The following is a 20,445-nucleotide window of genomic DNA, read 5'->3' on the forward strand; positions in this document are numbered from 1 at the left end:
ATATTTATTAGCGCTAGTACTTTTTCCCCCAGCAATGTGTGGATCCTATTTCAAAATTAGTACCATATGTCTGGGATCTTTTCGATACAAAGAATGTTTTAGAAATAACTTTCGAAATGCATTTCTAAGTTTTATCATATTATTGGTAATCGTTTAAATTATCAAAGACGTCCGGCGAACCCAGCTATCATATACAACACGGATTCAGAGTGGATAATTCTTAAGGTCGAGCACATTTACCATCTACAATAAGCGAACGTTGTGAAAGGTCACGGCCGGAGCTATCATCGGATAAGATTGTTTATAATATAGTCAAGTAAATCCGCGCGATCTGATTGGTTGAAAAGCATGAACCATTTGCCCATGGGTTGCACGCTCACGTCAGCTTTTTTAGCTTCGGCGAAAAAAAAAACTTTTTGTATCTTTTTGCTGACAATTTATCTAGAAAAGATAACTGAAAATGATTGAAAAAAACTAGCGAAAATACTCATCAATCTCCGACATTTAGTATAGAGTTGTCATTTGATCAGCCTAGTAATAATACGTCAAGATTTGCATCACTTTCAAACAGTGAGCTGGACAAGATTGTGTCAGAGCGTCACTCCAAAAAGACAAAGCAAACCACAAATCGATCGGTCGGTGTCTACATTCAAAGGATTTTAAGCAATGATTAAATAAATACAAAAATATTGTTATCGTGTATTTATTCAACAAAAGTATTTCCAAAGTAATTAACTATAAATATCTTGCTCACCATCTACTTCGCAGCTTCACAACTGCAGTGAAGTACTTTCTGAAGCTCTACATGGGAGGGAAAGCCGACAAAGCGTACTACCCAGAGAAAATTAATCCAGTTCAGTCAGTTAGTTTTGATCCGTGTACGAGATTATTTCCATTGCTAAGTCATTGTACGATAACAAACTTGAACATCGTCAACAACAACAAAGACAGCCACTTTGTTTTTCACTGATTTTCTCGGGCATTACTGTACTAAGATATGTCAACATTTGAAATGTACTTCTTACAGTTGAAAATCACTTTCTCCGTAGTTTTGGACATCTTTGATTCACTTGTAAGCTAAATTTTTGCCATTATTGTAGTCATAACTGTCTTCAGTGTAAAGCTGCCATTTTCAAAACGACTGTTTTTCTGTTTTTGGCGCCTTTGTGCTTTTCATTCACTCAAGGTGCGTAAGGAGAATTTAGGGCATGATCAACAAATACAGTCTATAATTTGTATTTATTTCTTGTTTGTTGACTTGACTATATTATAAAAGCAATGGATCATAAGTAGCTGTGCGTCCATCGAGTTATGGATGCACTTGGGAGGTTGCTTAAGCACTCAAAAAAGCTAGAGTTGCACTCCGCTTCGCGTCGTGCAACTCTTACGCTTTTCTTCGTGCTTAGCAACCTCCCGCGTGCATCCATAACTCGATGGATGCACGCTACTTATGATCCATTCCTTAATTAGGTCACGAGTCGCGACTTCTCAAAGCTTCGCCGAGGCCAGTTCGGCTAGATCCGAAGTTGGTTCGTTAGGTTTTGCTGGTTACACATCTGTCATCGCTAAGTAAACAAATTGCCACCGTACCTTTCACTTTCATCCTATTACACGAGCAGACGAGAGAACAATAGATTGGCCTTTCTTTTCCTACCCCTGTTCATTCTTGGTTATTTAGGGGATTTGGATTAACTCATTAACTTATTAACCGATGCGTACGCTTACATAAGCGGTCACGAGACAGGTATAGGATACAGTAGTTCGTTACGTACGATTGGACCGTTGGTCACAGCAGTATTTTTGGCGTATATAGACGGGAAAACTGAAAAGATCAAGCCAGCACATAATAGAACAGATATAAGTAACAGTTTAAACAGTTTCTAACGGCTAAAAAAACACCAATATAACGGAGTCTAACGGCTAAAAATCCACCAATTTTTGCCCTAGCGCTCTTGATTTGGCCGTTTTATACTCGATTTTTTGGTTGTGTAGCAGAATATTTTTAAAGAAAGAGAAAGTGGGTATTTTTCCTTTTTCATTCTCTAGATCTATAAAGAAATACTTTAAAACATAAAAGAATATAATTAACGACATATATTATTTATATTGGATTCTGACAAATTTATTCCGCAAACTTTTTAAAATCGTCTCTAATTTGGAAATACAAATTCTTAGACTCCACACACTCGACAAAGAAGTGGTCGATTGTTTCAGGATAGAGGGAGCAAAAAGAACAAGAGGAATAATCTAGAATTCTAAAGCGATGTAGGCATATATTTAAGTTTTATATATTCTGTTACAAATACCACTCCAATCCAAAGGGTTGTTCTGATTTATTCTTTTGTTTAAAGTTGCTTTGAGAGATCGGAGGTTTAAACTGTTTCTCAATGAACCACTGGTAAAGATGCTGTGTCTTTATTTTGCCTATTTTAATGTTGTTCTTCCCTAATTTTAAGCTGTCTTTGTTTTGTTTGAGACTACTCATTTTTCCTTTCATTTGTTTTTTTCCATAAAGATGATGATGATGATGATTATGATTTATATAAAGCTGGAATTGCATGAATTATTACTATTTATTATTATTATTATCATTATCATTATAATTATTATTATTATTAAAACAAAAAGCATCAAAATAAAGTTTTCATTATTATTATTATTATTATTATTATTATTATTATTATTGTTATTATTATTATCATTATTAAGGGTTAGAAACAAAGTTTCGCAGTCGAAGTTTCATAACCTTGTTAAGCTCTTTCCGTTAGTATATCTTTGATTCCACTAAAGTCACTAAGCTCATAGTCGCCTCTACTGCCTTGAGAAAAATGGCCGCCTGTGAATGACCTTTTTGAAGATCTTCTGGAGAAAGATTGCGAAAATCTTCTCTGTCTTAAGAGCATTGCGATTGGCCGTCGAAATTCAGGCATACGCGCTGAGTATACGACAGGGTTTAACGCTGATCCCATGTAATGAAGAGCTTTGCAGAAACTCACAAGATTAAAGGTAACTGATAATGCGCATTTCTGGCAAGCAAATAGTACCATGTTGAGACTGAAAAATGGTAACCATGTGATCAAAAATAGCAAGACAAGAGTAAAAACTGTAATGGCTGTTTTACTCTCTCTTTTAACAATTTTTGCTCGGCTGCGAGTCACGGATTTGGTCTGTTTCTTAACGATCACCATAATGCTCAAATAGGCAACGCATATTATAGAAAATGGAATAAAGAAGCCAAGAGCAGAGTAGATCATAAAAGTGCCTTTCCATTTTATTCCCTGTGGCAGGAAAAAGTACGATGCAGCTACTAATCCACCGCTGACCCAAATTATTGCGAGTATCATTATGTTGTAAATTGTTCTCGATGTGCGATGACGTAATGGTAAAGCAATAGCATACAGTCTCTCCAAACTGATGGTCATCAAATGTAATATGGAAAGCATTCCAGAGAAAATATCCATTGGACTGAAAATTTGTTTTACAGTCATAGCCTGTTCGAAAGTTTTATTATATAGAAGATTGAAATAGGCCACCCATAACGGTATTGTTACCAGACCAACAAGAACATCCGCTGCAGCAAGCCCGATTACAAAATAATTGGTCCTTGTTCGAAGTTTTCGTTTCTTGTAAAACACAGTGATGATAAGAACGTTACCAGTGAATGAAGCAAAAGCGATAAATGCGTAAAGGGATGACCAAACCAGTAACCAAGGATATTCTATAAAATTTTCTTTACCACGTAGCGAATCACTTCCGTTTGAGGACGAGTTAAACATAACGCTATTATTTTCTGAAAATATCAACAACAACAAAAAGTTATTATTCAATCTTATTACTAAGGACGCTAATTATAACCGTACTATATGATAAAAATAATAAAAAATACATATTTTTATTTAAGGAGGCTCGAAATGGTCGATGACCTAGGCATTGTATTTGAACTTGCGAAAGAAAAATTTAAACTGAAAAAACTCAAAAAATGTGCGGTGAATCGTCTTCAAAATTTATGATGATTATGATATTTATATAGCGCTCTTTTCTATATAAATATGTTCAAAGGCGCTTTACAATGATTTATGAATGAGAGATGGTTAGTATGAGGCGTAGGCACTGAGGGTGGTCAAAATCTATATGTGCTATTAAGGAGCTTAGTGGAACTGGAATTGTACGTGACTCTGAGAGAATTCCTAATATTATTAATAAGCATTTTGCATCTGTTGGTTTCAACCTAGCAGCAAAATTACCTCCATCAACAAATAATTTTTTCTGACTACCTTCCTACCGTCCAAAATTCAGATTCCTTTTTCTTTCAACCAGCTACACCTGAAGAGGTCGAGTATGAAATTATATTGCTTTCCAACAACAAATCTCATGGTCTATACTCTTGTCCTACTAGAATTTTGAAGTGTGCAAAGAGTTTCTTCGGCAATGCTTTAGCAAAAATAATAAATATTTCAATTCGGTCAAGTAAATACCCCAAAAAACTCAAAATTGCCAAGATTGTACCTGTATATAAAGATGACGATGAAACTGATCCCAATAATTACCGGCCCATCTCGCTATTATCAAATTTTAATAAGATTATTGAAAAAGTTATGTATAAAAGATTGATTAATTTTATCGAGGAAAATGACATTTTATTCGAATCGCAATATGGCTTTCGTAAGGATCATTCTACTCAACATGCTGCTCTGGATATCATAAATGCCATACAGAGTAATATGGATAAAAAACTGTTTTCTTGTGGTATTTTCATTGACTTAAAAAAAGCATTTGACACTGTTGACCATTCGATACTTTTAAGTAAGCTTTATCATTATGGGATTAGAGGTATTATTAATGATTGGTTTGCATCTTACTTGAAAGACCGATTTCAAACAACACAGATCGGAACGGTAACTTCAAATAAAGAAACCACCTTGTGCGGTGTCCCTCAAGGTTCTATTCTAGGTCCATTATTATTTTTGCTTTATGTAAATGATATCTATAAATGTTCTAATAAATTTAAATTTTATCTCTATGCTGATGACACTAACTTATTATATGCCAATAAAAGCTTAAAAACTCTTGAATTAACTGTTAATATTGAACTTGCCAAATTAAGTAGCTGGTTAATTGCGAATAAACTAACCCTTAATATCAAAAAATCCAATTATGTAATTTTTCGTCCGTATCAAAAGAAACTCCCTTTTGAACCTATTGTAAAGATTCTAGATAGCAATCTAAATAGATTCCTTCCTTTGGAGCGAAAAGACTTCGTTAAATACCTCGGAATTCTGATAGATGACAACCTTTCTTGGAATCATCATATAGATTATATTGCACTAAAAATAAGTAAAGCTGTAGGAATAATTGCGAAACTAAGACATTTCGTTCCTCTCCATACTCTCCACAATATTTATCGATCTCTGATTCACCCTTATCTTACTTATGGCTTAACTTTATGGGGACAAGCTGCACAAATTCACCTAAACAAAGTTCTTCTTCTACAAAAAAGAGTTCTTAGATTAATGTACTTCACTGATAGATCCCAACATGCCAGTCCTCTTTTTATCAGAGCTAATACACTACCAATTAATTTCCTCTACTATGAATCGGTCGCCCAGTTAATGCATGATATTGAAAATAAGCTTGCATCTCTTAATATTCTAAATCAATTTACCCTTGCTACGAGTGTTCACTCATACAACACAAGATTCTCATCATCAGGGAATATCTATATTAAACAATCTCAACTGGAAGTACAAAAAAATTCATTCTCAAGATTTGGAGCTAGGTTATGGAATACGATACCGAGCAATTTGCGTAAATTAAAAAAGAAGAAGTTTAAGTTAATATTACGTAAAACACTATCTGATTTTCTCCTAAGAGAAGATAGCTATGTTGACACTTCCACTATTGTAGACAGACTACATTATACTTTGAACGTCTCGGACTGAGTCTATATATATTGCGACTATTTATAAATAATTATTTCTTGATTTTCAATACTTGGTTAGTATCATTTTTCCTTTTTCTCCTTTTTGTTTCCCTTTTCGTTTCTTTATTTTAAGTAAACTGTTAGTTTTCCATTTATTTATCGTCATATTTTATTTGTAAATCTTCTAATATTTATTTAATGTAATATATCGCCTCCCGCCTAGATTAGCTTTATGCTATTTGCGGGAGGGTGATAAATTGTGTATATATAGTCATTACTTTGTAAAAATAAACTTGAAACTTGAAAACTTGAAACTTGAAACTTGTGGTCACTGCCAGGGCTTCTTTACGTCCTCAGTGGTTCTTTTACGTCCCTCCTATGTTGATAGTGAGTAATGATCATAGCTAGTGACAGTTGATCATAGCTAGGAACAGTTGATCATAGGTAGGGACGGTTGATCATAGCTAGGAACAGGTAATCGTAGTGAGGGAGAGGTGAGGTATAAGTGTGGAATACTTTTATGGGAGAGTATACGTAGCGACTATATGACATTCTACCATGAAATACATCCCTTCCAAGGAAAACAAACACTTGATCGATCGATAAAAGTCAATAAAATACACAAACTGGACGACAAACTCGATGGAGATTCAATGTTTTGGCTGGTTTCAGGTGGTTTCAAGATGGTTTAAGGTCGTTTCAGGTCGTTTCAGGTCGTTTCAGGTCGTTTCAGGTCGTTTCAGGTCGTTTTAGGTGGTTTCAGGCCGTTCCTTGTTTTAGTAACAGTACCCGCACGAGTTATATGTTATTGTATTAACTAAAGTAATAAATTTTGTTTTGGTTAGCTAAACGTATCTATTTCTAGTCGAATATTTTTATGAAAAAGGGATTTTCATGCCGAAACCTTCAACGAGTGGGTGGACGAGGAATTTACTGCGTCATAATTTACATAAAAGAGTACTCACACGAGTTTTATATTAGTTTATTTATAGTTCCTTTCACGGTTTCCGACGCCATATTGTTTGGGCAGAAGTGTAGGGAAAGAGATACGTTTTTCGTACTATTTTCATTCTGAGGTTACCCTGCGAGCAAAGTCTCCTTTACTTTCCCCCGAGTGAGAGAAAGGAAAGAGTCTTCTTTCCTTTCTCTCACTCGGGGGAAGGTAAAGGAGACTCTGCCCGCAGGTTCCCTGCCAGCAGAGCCTATTTTCCTTTTGTTTTGGTTGAGAGAGAAAAATAGACTCTGCCGATGTAGGACATTATTTCTGTCGCGCATGTGTGGCGTAACTTAGCAACGCTTTTATGATTTTGACAGCCGCTCTCGTCAAACAATGTTTGGCGCCACGGTGTCTTACATTTGCTCATGCGCACTACGTGTAATCGGTTAAAAACCGGTTTTAAAACTGGTTTTGTTCGTCCACAATCGTGGACGGCGGTGTATCAAAGGAAACGCTCTACATCGGCAGAGTCTCCTTCCTCCCCGCCTGAAAGAAGGGAGAGAAAGAGAAGAGAGACTCTGCTAGCAGGGAAGCTTGCAGGGTATTCTGAGGTAAATTTTCGAGACCAAAATTTTTCTGTAGATGGAGAATCTTCTCTTTAATAATGTTTTGTGTGGTGTTTTTGAGCCGATGGAGCCACCATAACACTGGTTTTCAGAGAGACGGAGGCTTGCTTTGGGGTTTGCGAACAAGACTCGTTTATGCTGGTTCAATTTGACCGTAAAAAAATATTCAAACCGAATCCACGGACTTTCTTCTGTCTTACAATGACTAAATCCCAAATAGTCTTGTACTCTATTCAAAGTATCCAATGTGCACAGCACATTTGACACGTTTTCCCGTGTCAAAACTTGTTAATCTTACTTTTTGAGTAAAGAAATTCATAACCGAAATGAAATTACCGACTATATTATATAAGGAATAAAGCAGCTTTTTCCGTGCTCCCTTCAGGACACTTAGGAAACGCCCACGGCTCGTGCTTCTTCCTTACACTTCTGTCATGCTTACGTAGCTCCCTGCGTGCTTTATTACTGAACGGAGCATGGAACAAGCTGTTTTATTTGTTAAATATGTAGAATTGTGTAATAATCTATGGCCTTTTGCGTAAATAAAGTAAGTAAAAATACTAAAAGAAAAGCATACGGCTTAAGACTAGAGTTCTACATCTATTGTTTTCAATTATTTATGATTATAACTAATTATCTTACAATAAAATTATAGCTCATAATCATTTTTTATGATTTAATTTTAGAAAAATTAGAAAATATTAGAAAAAAGATGATTTGTTAGTGTCATTGTCATTGTCATTGTCACTGATAATGATAATGATAAAATAATAATAGATAACATAGAATAATAATGATAATGATAATAATATAATAATAATAATATCTCTTTATTCTTCTTCTTTTAAAAAATTTCAATAATAATAAATATAATAATCCTCATGATAATAAATATAATAACAATGATAAGGGAAATAATAATAGTTATACTAAATATAACAAAAATAGTTATTTTAAAAATTACTGATCAGAGATTCATTTTATACATGTACATATATATTTCAATTTGATGGAAATTGTAAACAGCTCATGAATCCTATAGGCTACAATTTTGCGCCCTATAGGATTTTTATAGATTTGCATACGTAAGTTTCAATAAACTGTACATAATAAATGATTCAAGCTATTCTTGGATCTTGAAATGACCTATTTCCTATCGCTTTTCGTCTATGGCCTATATATTGCCTAACGCCTTTGGCGATGACAATCTCTTTTTGCAATAGGTTGGGGTTATCGATAATATAACTTCATAAAAGATAACACATTTGCATAGTTCCTACAAAGTGAGGCCAGATAAGATGAATTTACTACAGATTTTATAGATCAACAGAGCCGAGTATTTGATGTGGTATTACAGTTGCATCATGCGATACAAAGTTAATTTCATAAAAATATGAATAAAATTAACTATATTATTGAACTTGGAAATATTAAATTTATTTTTTCCCACTTCATACACTGTTTTCGTTGTAAAAAGAATCGCAAAAAAGTCCAAGTAGTAGAAAAACAAAAGAGTATTTGCGCTTGGTGAGAAGGTTTGTAAATAGTAAAGTAAAACACAGGAAAACGATGAAAGCGTGGTCACGTTTGCCATTTGCGGAGAGAAAAAAAGTCAATCTAAAACTCTCTATTGAAAGTTGTCAATGTTTACACACAGTCGATTTCACAAGACTGCACCTTAACAAGCAACAGGATTACGACACTGGGAGCTTGCCTAAATATTCACTGATATTAAAATATGATATTTGTAAGCTCGATACCTGATACAGGAAGAAAAATAGCACTTTTAGACCTCACGACTATATTTGAGTTATCTCAACATACAGCTCTTTAGCTTTTTTCTAACCCTTCTAACCCTTCTACCTCTTCGTTCTCAGTAGCTTACCTTCAAAGGCTTTTTTCGGATATGCTTTACCGCCTGCTTTTCTCAACGAGTTAGTGATTTCTTATCAAAAACAATATGAAACACAGGCGTTTTGTTGTGATCAACTTTTCAATATGACTTAAAATGAAGATTTATGTTGTTTGTTGTCTAGAGTCAGCGGGACACAACACACAATAATCACTTTTTATATTCCCACGAATGCTTGTATATATACACATTTTAAAAAACATTGGGAATGCAAACAACGGTGTCAAAAAACTCATACTGAGAGAATGAATTCAAGAATTGATTTGTAGAGTACGGAAGAAGGGCAAGACAACCCTGTCATACAAAGAAAGCTAATTGTACAACCATTTAACTACCAACTAACGTGATAGGCTTTAGAAATCATTTCATTTCCTCTACACTTATCATGCTTCAGAATTAAAGTAAAGCATTTTTTCAATAAGATTCTCCTCACCATATATTCTCTCCTTCTCTGCTCCCCCTTTTTCTCACACTTATTTTGTTTTAACACGACTGTCTAAAAGTTATATACATACATACATACTTTTTTTGTTTCCCTTACCTAAATAATGCACAAATCATAAATGGTTAGGTATCGCGGAACTCTTCTAAAGGTGCCGCCATGTTATAAAAATGACATAATCCTAACTCGTGATTGAAGATTTTATTATTAGTTTGTTCAAATTGATTATCATTTTTTTCATATTTCCGCCATTATAACCCACTTTTATTGTGCTTTATTATTAAATGACAGAATCGCTATTATCCTATTATTTTTTTCTTGGAAACATTTTTATCAACATTTACTTCATGGGAGCTCTGCTAGCCAAGAGTGGCATTCTAAATAAGCATTTTGTCATATTTAATATGAGATATATAGTTAGATGGATGCGATGGATGATTTAGCTATTTTTTTGCTGCTGATTTGTTGCTATACCACTCATACAAACATAGTACATACAGTCAATTCAAAAAACGTTGTCGTTGACCGGCTCAAGCCTACGCGACTGAACCGAAAGGAATATGGGTAAAAATCACTGAAGCGGTTAAATATTCGTTCTGAATTAATTTTTCTCGCTAGTAATAATAATAATGTCGAGAAACAATCCATCAAATGCATGTCTTCGGGTTTAGAGAAAGAAAAACAAAGTAGTTATGATTCAGTTCACAATTTGGAAAATATAAAGGCATTAAGAATACGTGTCCTTCAACAATTCCCGCTCGCCTACGAAGGTTCGTGCTGTAAACCAGGCATAACTAGTCAGATAAAATTATGGAGTCAACTCGGCTTCAATGATTGCTACCCAGAGTTCCTTTCGGTCCAGTCGCGTAAGCTTGACTTGGTCGACGACAACATTTTTTGAATTGACTGTATAGTAAACGGTCTTGTAAGATAACTTGTGAGAACGCAAAGGGATATTCAATAATTTGCGATTTGTATAGATAAAATTGACAGAATGTTAAAATCCTATATCTGCATAGTGTAGTAGTAGTAGAGTGCTCACACTAAATCCGTGAAACAAACACTAATTTTTAGCACTCGTCGTCGTCGTCGTCGTCGTCGTCGTCGTCGTCGTCGTCGTCGTCGTCGTCGTCGTCGTCGTCGTCGTCGTCGTCGTCGGGAGACATTGATAAAGGTTAGTGTTACTAATATAATCGTTGCTAAGATACTAGAATCCGCAAAGCATTGAAGCGGATTATAATGACCATAAACAGTACTATACATTATCTGAACGAAATTGATTTTTAAAACTTTTTATATATGGATAATATATTGATAACTATCAACGAGACTGATAATGACTTTCAGCACCTGCTCTTTCCGAGTTTTATGTCCTGCTGCTTATAAAGATAATATCACTTACAAACTAACCAATCAAGAATGGTGGTACTTTTTTCCCATTAGAATCAGCCAATATGCGTTTCTTGAGCTAGTTAAAAGATAAGATTATGCATTGTAATCTCAGTCAGCTTGAAACGAAAGTCAATAATCATGGTTTAGTATGCAATTAGTCAGTTTTGATAAGTTAGAACTCTTTAAGATAATTTTTATCTAGATCTGCTTCTGATATTTCTAGTATAATTATCTGGATTCTATTGACGCCGATAAAATATAATGTCAGAATAATTATAGGTAAATATATCATATTCATTTATTACTGACACTTTGTCTATTTGGGCTAATACATTAACTTTTGACACTGCGATTTTTTTTTTGTTTTTTGTTTTTTTGTTATCAATGCAATTTATTTTTGCCTAAATCTCTTTCACTGACTTTGAAAGGGTAATGAAAATAAAGAGGAAAAACGTAAAAATGATCTGGAGAGAAATATTAAAAAGATATTTTTTTAGCAAACGGTAAATGTGTTCGAGGTGATCCATTCCCCAGTCGCAACGTATTTTTATTTTTCGATTAGTCAAACCCATCTAGTTGTAAGAATAAATGCTGAGTACTGAACCATCTAGTTGTCTGTCATCAATGTGCGTTCTGACAACTTGCGGTTCAAGGGGAGAGAGAGAGATTTGTTTTGAATTTTCTAGCGTGATGTAGTCGATATCGGGTGCTAAGTCTCCAGCCTTCCCATTATTTAGGTAGAGAAGAGCGGATTTTGAAAAAAAACCACTAAACGGCCTCAAATCGCGCTGAATTTTCGCCAGAAGACTGAGCAAAGTAAAGGCAACGACTGCAACAAGTTTTGAAGCAAATTGTTGAGTGAAACATTTTATTTTCGTAACTTTATCATAACTACCATACATTCCCTTATAAACCATACACACGAACCTTGTTTGGGCTGCCTGTGGATGTCCTCGTCAAATTACTCATTTCCTTTCATAATAATAAAACACATATCACACTTTACATCAACTGATAATATTTTTAATCATTAAACTCAATATGGGTTATTTACAAACCAATTTATTTTCCCTTTGCTAATGAATATTTACCAACAAGATTGGCATTACTTCATCAATTCTACAATATTAAATATCAATTCAAAGCTTAGCCTGCATAGCGGCACTTAAAAAGGGCCTGTGACGCTATGCAGGCTAGGCAAAGCTGAGCAGCTATAGCTAACAATAATATCACAATATTAGCACTAACACTAATATCACAGTATCTCATTGAACATAATAGAGTGCAAACAATTAATCCGTGAAACACTAATTGCTAAATGGTACAAAATAGTGCTAATAATTAAGGTGACTGCCTACTTTTGAACGTTCGATTTGAGCCCACGATGTTCGCGCGCTCAAAAACCGCTGAAAAATCTACAAGATTTTATTGAAGAACCATACGCGTTTTGAGCTTCAACAGGGCAAAACCCTCAAATTTTGCACGGGACTCTCTATTTTTTAATAGCTCATTCGAAAACTCTCCTAAAAATCTAGGTTATATCTACATTATATCTATATCTACACATGAAAAAAATAGATTTTTGTAGGTATTTTTTGTTTAACTTTATGAGATTTTTTAAGAGCACCGAAACTACAAAATATGACAAATCAATGTATATCTCCTTGCCTTTTTGTCGAAAATATCCATGTATTATTGTGGAATGATTGCCGTCATTCGAGCAATTATATAGTTTGCAAATAACTATTATCTTATGAATCTTAATTTTTTTCTTATCACTTCCGGTGGCGCAAGTTTTGCTCCAAAAGCTCGCGCGGAGGCTTCCATATAAATGCTAATTATCTCGAAAACAAGCTCGAGCTCCAATTTTTCTTTCCAGATTTGGAATCAGCATTAAATTTCAATTCGGAAAATCGAAGTTTTAAAAAAAGTTTAAATCATTTTCCAAAAGTAGGCAGTCACCCTAAACAATAGAAAACAGTGGAATTTGCAAGAAATTGTACTATTTAGCATTGCTAAAGTTTCACGGTTATATTGTTTGCACTCTAGTACAATATAAACTAGGTCTTTAATAGATATCCATCAAAATGCTATCTGGTTTATTTTAGTATTGAGTCTTGCTACAAATGACATTAAAAGTTATAATAAATGTAGAGAGAATTAGCTGATACACAACTGACTGAAAACATTTTATTTATAGAATTTTAACTCATCATAATATAAAGAAAAGAAAAAAAATAATATTAAATATTTATTCGTAATACGTGCTTGCTATAAATGATATTCAAACTTCCATCTAAAAAAATAACTTAGAGTGACCACAGTAAATCCGTGAAACTTTAGTAATACTAAATAGCACAATTTCATGCAAATATTAATTCCATTGTTTTCTATTGTTTAACTAACACTATTTTGTACTATTAAGTAATTAGTGTTTCACGGATTAACTGTGGTCACTCTATCAAAATGATAAAAGAAAAATATTAATGTTTAATTTTGTTTGGAAAGATTTTTACTACAAATAATATTCAAAACACTACGTGTAAAGAATTAGCCGATACAGCATTATGTGATTTTTCATTTTTAAGATGAAAATGATAAAAGAAACAAATTTCTCTATATTTATTTGGAAAAACAATCAAGGAAAAAGTACAAACCTAAGAAATACAAATTTCAAGTTACTCATCAATGATGAAGATAAAATCAATTTTGCAGTGGCTATTCGTAAGGTAGCCGTACGCCGACTTGTGTTCGGCTATTCGTACGGCAGTGGGACTATATACCCTGTAGGTACGTGAGTCTTCGGTGCATGAGGTATATGTTTTCATTATCATTATTATTAGATGGTCTTTGAAGTAGAGTTATTTAATATATATTTAGGCACTGCCTAAAAGCGGAGCTCCTGATACGAGCCCAATTTGAATGAATCTGAAAAGGTAAAAATAAGATCGGGAAAAAAATCTTCAATTATTTTTATTCGAGATGAAGATAACGTATCCCATAATAAAAACCATGCATTGAAATCGAATCAAAATGCACTACATTGTTTTTTTTTTTGCGCGATTATACAATCCCACTTAGGAATTTTGAACACAACTCACCACCAGCCACTCAACGGGCTATTTTTGTTCTTTGAAGATTCTTCGACAAAGTTTTCCATGGCCGACATTTTAAGGAATGGTCCATAATGAGCGTGCGTATGTCCAGTTCTGGAAGCACGAGAGCAGCGTAAGAGATGCTCGAGGCGTAGCCGAGAGCATCTCTAGCTGCTAGAGTGCTTCCAGAACTGGATATATGCACGCTCATATGCATTATGGACCATTGCTTTTATAACATAGATAACGACTTTCACTCGACGAAATAATGGATTTGGTCATCATATGTCCGCTTGGCAAATGTTGGGCAAATATGGTGCTCTATATTTGCCCATACATTTGCCTATGCAGGCAAAGGTCGGGGTAAATTTCTAATAAATTTGCCATTGCTTTGCCATACATCTGAACACATGGGTAAATATGTTATATATTTGCCCTTAGTTTAGACGCATTTACCCAGTGGGGATATATGATAACCGTTTTTGCCCTATATTTGCCCTATTGTCAAATGAAGGGCACATATGAAATCAACTTTGCACTAGGCTTTGCCCCATATTTACCTGGGGAGCAAATACAATACCCCAAACTGAGTATATCCGATGTGAGGTTTCCGTTTCAATTTATTGCAATCAAAACTTTTCAAAACAACTCAATAATTTTTCAACTGAATTATGATGGATGTTGGCTTGTTTTTACGACTTACGAGGGGGAGTGCATGCAGGTCCATCTCAGTCATATGTGTCATTTTTTTCTCCTAACGCATGACATCAATGTTGCGACCACATTAATTCAATCATTGTTTTGCTTTGATGTCATGAAAGTGAGGTTATATGCGTTGATACACACAGGAAAAAACGCGGACGATGTATTTTTAATATGCGTAAGTCGTACATGCGTTTTTTCCAGTGACAATAAGAAAACTCATTAACCCATTAACCTCAGCTGCATTTCAAACCGCTAACATCTGTAATATTATTTGAAGCATCAATTTTGTTTAGTCTAAACATATGAATTCATCTTTTTTATTGGCAATATATGCAATTTCATTCATAATTATTTTAATTCATCTAATTTTAAACTCATCAAAGAATTCATTCAATTTTCATTTTGACTATCTAGTTACTGATGCACAGTTCAAACAGTTTATTTTTGATAGCTTTGAATATTTTTCCTGGATGATACTTTACTGTCATCTCCATCATCCGTACAATTTACGTTGTAAAGGACAAACAATTAATACTCTTTCTTTGTCAATAACATCGTAAGCAGCAACAAACTGGCTGTGTATCCTTTGTATGGGAATGAATGTAGAGGGCCCTTCCATTTCAAACAAGTTTCTGCACCAAATTTCATGTGGTCTGCCAATCCTGTGTCTTTCTGGATGTCGCTGATACCATCGAACCTTTGCCATACACAATGATTCCTGCTTGCCATCAATTATAATGGTTTGTTTAAGAAAGAAATCGACAACACCGGGGCGCAAGTCAAATGAATCGGTCTCAATACTGCCACTATATTGGCCACACCAACTTGCAAGAATGAAGGAAGAACGTTCCAGTCTAGAGTCAGAGGACCCTAGCTTTGTCCCCGAATATCCAATGGTACTAATTCTCTCAAACGTATCGGTAACACATTCAATGACCGAGTGTTGAGGTAAAATTGTTTCATAAGCTTTAAAGAGATATTCTGTATAGTCATCATCAAGAACATCAATGGATCGAGGTGAAAAACATGAGTATGCATTCATATTGCTCCACTCTAAGCAACGTAGTACTTGACCAACTGAAAGATTAAGTGTTGATGGTATTGATGGGATGCTTTCGCCAAGTGTTCCTACTTGTTGTGCCTCCTGAAGAAGTTGAAATACTGGTTGGAAAGTTTCTCGAAATCTCTCTGGCAAAGGGATATCTCTTAGTTCATGCTTTTGGAGAAATTTTCTCATGATTTGTATTTCAACAGATCTATTGTTAGTTCGAAACGCTCCTAAAATCCCATTGAAACGTTCGAAGCTGAAAAGCCAAAATGAATATACAGGCCCGTAATCTAAAATACATTGTTTGAGGTGCAGGTGTAGATGCATGTTTGGCGTAACACGTTCCTTTCCATATCTTTTTTCAAACGATTTACAAAATTCCACTAGGTAATCATGTCCTTCTTGTAGCTCTTCAGTTGTAATAAGTGGAGAGCAAAGGTGAAAGCAGGACAATACGAATAACCTCCACAGCTCCAAATCATCTGTTGGAACGATATTCCAAATGCAGAATACAGAATACAAGAGAGTCCATGTTTTCCACTGATCAGCAGTAAATCCTCCAAACGATGTTGATATCTTTTTCGGGAGACGCCCAATAAATGATGGTGCTTTGACGTCATCTACCTTTTCCTGGATTTTATTCAAATTTTCTTTAGAAATAATTGGCGTTTCAGCATTTAGCCATACATTTTTCATTAAATGTTTTGCTGTCCCTAAAAACAAATTGTGCATAGGATCAACAACATGGTAACGAGTACAATCGAAGTAAGGCAACTGTAAGAGTTCAGAATATCTTGTTCCAGTGGAAGTTTCAATTTGGTTTCGTTCATCAGCGGTTGTTGCATTGAGTATTTTCTGAGCCTCTCTTCGATGCTCTTCATTTGTCCTTGGTGTATCGTCATCTTCGAAACCTGAAAAATCCATGCTACTAAAATCTCCGGGAAAAAATCTTGTGCACTTTGAGCACCCTCGGTGAGCAGTACATCCTAAGAAACCGCAAACTTTTCTTAGTGCAGGAATGTCACAAGCAATACAAAGGAGGGCAGCTCGAAAACATCTTGCTGTTCTACTCCCATGAGGCCGAACTTGGATGCCTTCGTGCCACAATAAGTTCAATTCGGCTACAAGTGGTTGTAAGTACGTATTGATATTCAATTTGGGCTCGTGTGGACCAGGTATTACCCCAACTATTATTACGTTTTCCTCTTTGTACCTTTCTTTTCTCGGAAGATTTAGGAGGACCATATATATGACTCCAACGCTATAGACACTGTGCTTAAAAGGCTGAAACCAGTCAACATTCAGCATAAAAGCATAATTATTAGGCTGGGCAAGGAAAGGAGTGCCGTTAAAATATTGCCAATCTTTCCACACTTGGCCATCGTAAATATCAACTAAAATATCGTCCGGTACATTCCGATTTCTCCAAATCTCACATTTTTGTACAAAGTCTGGTCGCTTAATAAAGTGAGTTAGAGTGTCTCTGATGCTTTTATAACAATAAACTTTATGTGGGTACAATTTTGTCTGTCCATTTTTCAAACGAATTTCCTTAAGCAATTCCGCTCCACAAGGTGTGCGGCGAAACAATTGACGGTGATTCGGAAAAGCAATGTGAGAACATGGTTTAGCAATGACACGCCCGAATCTTGTTGTTATGCAGTCTTGAAAACGGTATAGGGTGTCGCATTTCGGACAAACAACATACTTTGAATGCTTATCTTTAAAAGAAAGATAATTTTTCAAGAGTTTGAAGGAGCTCGGGAAAACCAATACTGCGGTTGGGAAAATGATTGGCGAAAGCTCACACAAAACCTCAAAAATCGCTTTAAAAAAGGCGAGGAGAATATCAATGCCTCGGTCTGGTATAGAAAAGTATGCAGACCAAAAGCACACAAACAAGGCAATCCAGTTAATAAGGGTCACTCGGGAACTTGCTTCGACGGCAACGCTTATTTCTGCACTAGATTGTTCAAAATCTCTTTCTACGTCTTCGATATCAATATCCCAAGTTTCAACCAATCTCCTTCTTTCATTTCCTCTTATCTCTTCATGGTCAGATTCACTGTCCAACTTGTCATCCCAAAACACTTGATCTTCTTCCTCAAAGTTATTTATTCCGTCTCCTTTAAACATAAGCAAATACGATGTATTTTATTCATTCGGCATTGTATAACTGCAACATAGTATAAGATAAAGTCTGAAACCATTATAATACTAGAAAAAAAAATGTCAGTAAAAAAAACCTCATGGGCTAAGGGACCGGTCATTATTTAAGTTGGGGGGGGGGGGAGGGGAGAAAAAATTGGGGGGGGGGGGGGGGGGGGGCCTGAAATTTTTGCTAGTGAAAGTCTTGAAATTTAAAAATGACTTTTAGGGAAAATTTTTAAATTTTTACTACAATCCATGGGGGGTTTTCGATAAACTTGGATGCCTTCAAATGGGGGGCCTTGAAATTTTTTTGCGTCACTGACAATTTCTCCTCCACCCCCCCCCCCCCCCTACCTCCAACTTAAATAATGACCGGTCCCTAAATGTATAATTTTGACCCAAATTTTGCTCTGAAAATAAATGATTTCCATTGAAAATAAAATATAAATTTCTAAGTCAGCAAAACAACAATTTATAATTCGTGAAAGAAAAATGATAAATCGAAAATAAAAAACCCAAGAGACATATTAAATAAATTACTTATAATTGTATTTCTCTAACTTGACAAACATGTTTTGCCGGATACCATGCTATCTCAGGATGACCACAGTCATGAATTGATTTGGAGACAAAAATGTACAGCAATATCCATTTGAACATAGTAAATTCTTTTTGGCGTTTTAAATGAGTTATCTCTAGCTATGATTTTATAAACTCTTTGAATGAACCTTTCTGAATGAACACTGAGGTTTTAATGGCAACCATAAGCCGATTACTTAATAATGCACCCTTCTTAAAAGTAACGGTGAAAACGAGGCTAAGATAGAAATAGAAAAGAATCATTTGTACCTCTAACTTAATCTCGCTTCAATAACACTAATGCTTGGTAGTAAATCCAATAGGGGAGCTAGATCATGTGCAAATCAGCCGCTTGTTAAAGATTCAGTCTTTTATCTATGCAGTTTGACTTTAACATTTAAAGATTATATAATCTAATCATCAAATAAACGTATAACATCAATACCTTTTTGTGAAGTAGCTGGTAAGAATTCGTCACTTGATGGTTGGTTTGTATTTGGCACATCAGAGGAGTCTTGATCAGTTTGGTCCAAAACGTTTATCTCGCTGTAGTCATTAGAAGAAGTGTCGTTCTGGCCGTCAATCTCGTGAGTGAAAATACTATCATTTGAGTCTTCGTCGTCATTCCGCTGTAATTGCCATTGATTTGTTAAAGGATCATAAAATTCTTCTTTGTGACGGCAAAATACTCTGTAATGTAAATCTTCGTTACAATGAAAGCAATGATAACGCTTTGACATCGCAGAAGACATTTTGTTTTCCAGAACTATATAATTAAAAAGACGGTGTGTATCATTGGGATAATTACTCAAAATCCAAGCATTTTGAATGGCTAACAGCCATATTCCAGCGTAATAAAGTTCCACGTCCATCAACCACATGCCACTGGACAAAAGCACGCCGGATCTTTATTACCGCGCCCTTTTCCTTAGAGCTGTCACTGTTGGCGGCAGATAATGGTACGATGGTTTTAGAGCTAGAAGCTAATCAAGTTTATTGCAATGATATTTCGTGAATCTAGGCTTTAGAAAAAATTTCATAACTTTATAAAATGGAGCAAATAGCTTTAAGATAATAAATATATTACTTAACATGAATCCTGGATACAACTTCAGCATTTTTATAAGACAGTTATTCCTTTTTTTATTATTAGACTTCATTATATGAACGTATATGTCATCACAAGTCACGTGATACGCCGTGATAGATAGGGGGTAGATTTGTTCGGTGGATGTGCTTATTCGTTCATTCGCCTTTTGGTCACAAACAGGTAACAAACTCTGTCGGTCATCTAGTTTCCCGCACATTCTATATCTTTGCTTATAAATTGCGTTCATTCGTCGCGATCAAAAAATGGGAAGAACATCTACACCTTTACCAGGACGCCCAATGCCAATCCATTCTGTTACTGCAACTACCAGTACAAGCTAGTACCAGTAGACATACTGAAAATGGCGCCAATTCTCAAAGGCTTAACATACTTATTCCCTCTGTCCCTGGTGGTAACGAGGATGTGCTAAGAGAACACAGAAATCGCCTATTGCAAGCAACAAGCGAGAATGAGAACGTTGACCCCGACAGCGAAAAAGAAGAAATTTCTTCAAATTTCGAAACGATGTGAAAACAGTTTTTAAAGAA

At 35.2% G+C, this 20,445-nt stretch overlaps 1 protein-coding gene across 1 annotated transcript; it reads right to left on the minus strand.

The window, feature by feature from the left end:
• Positions 1-2,716: 2,716 nt before the first annotated feature.
• LOC116305722 (uncharacterized) lies at positions 2,717-20,190 on the minus strand. Its single transcript, XM_089024340.1, has 4 exons — positions 19,253-20,190; positions 16,282-18,203; positions 11,248-11,305; positions 2,717-3,790 (listed from the first exon to the last, which is right to left on the minus strand). The coding sequence occupies exons 1-4, from the start codon at positions 19,686-19,688 to the stop codon at positions 2,751-2,753; spliced, it is 3,456 nt and encodes a 1,151-aa protein (XP_088880466.1). The 5' UTR covers positions 19,689-20,190; the 3' UTR covers positions 2,717-2,750.
• Positions 20,191-20,445: the final 255 nt, after the last annotated feature.

The sequence above is a fragment of the Actinia tenebrosa genome, unplaced genomic scaffold, assembly GCF_029948245.1.
Source record: "Actinia tenebrosa isolate PJP-AT-01 unplaced genomic scaffold, QUT_ActTen_1.0 PGA_scaffold8__29_contigs__length_14323225, whole genome shotgun sequence".
Taxonomy (NCBI): domain Eukaryota; kingdom Metazoa; phylum Cnidaria; class Anthozoa; order Actiniaria; family Actiniidae; genus Actinia; species Actinia tenebrosa.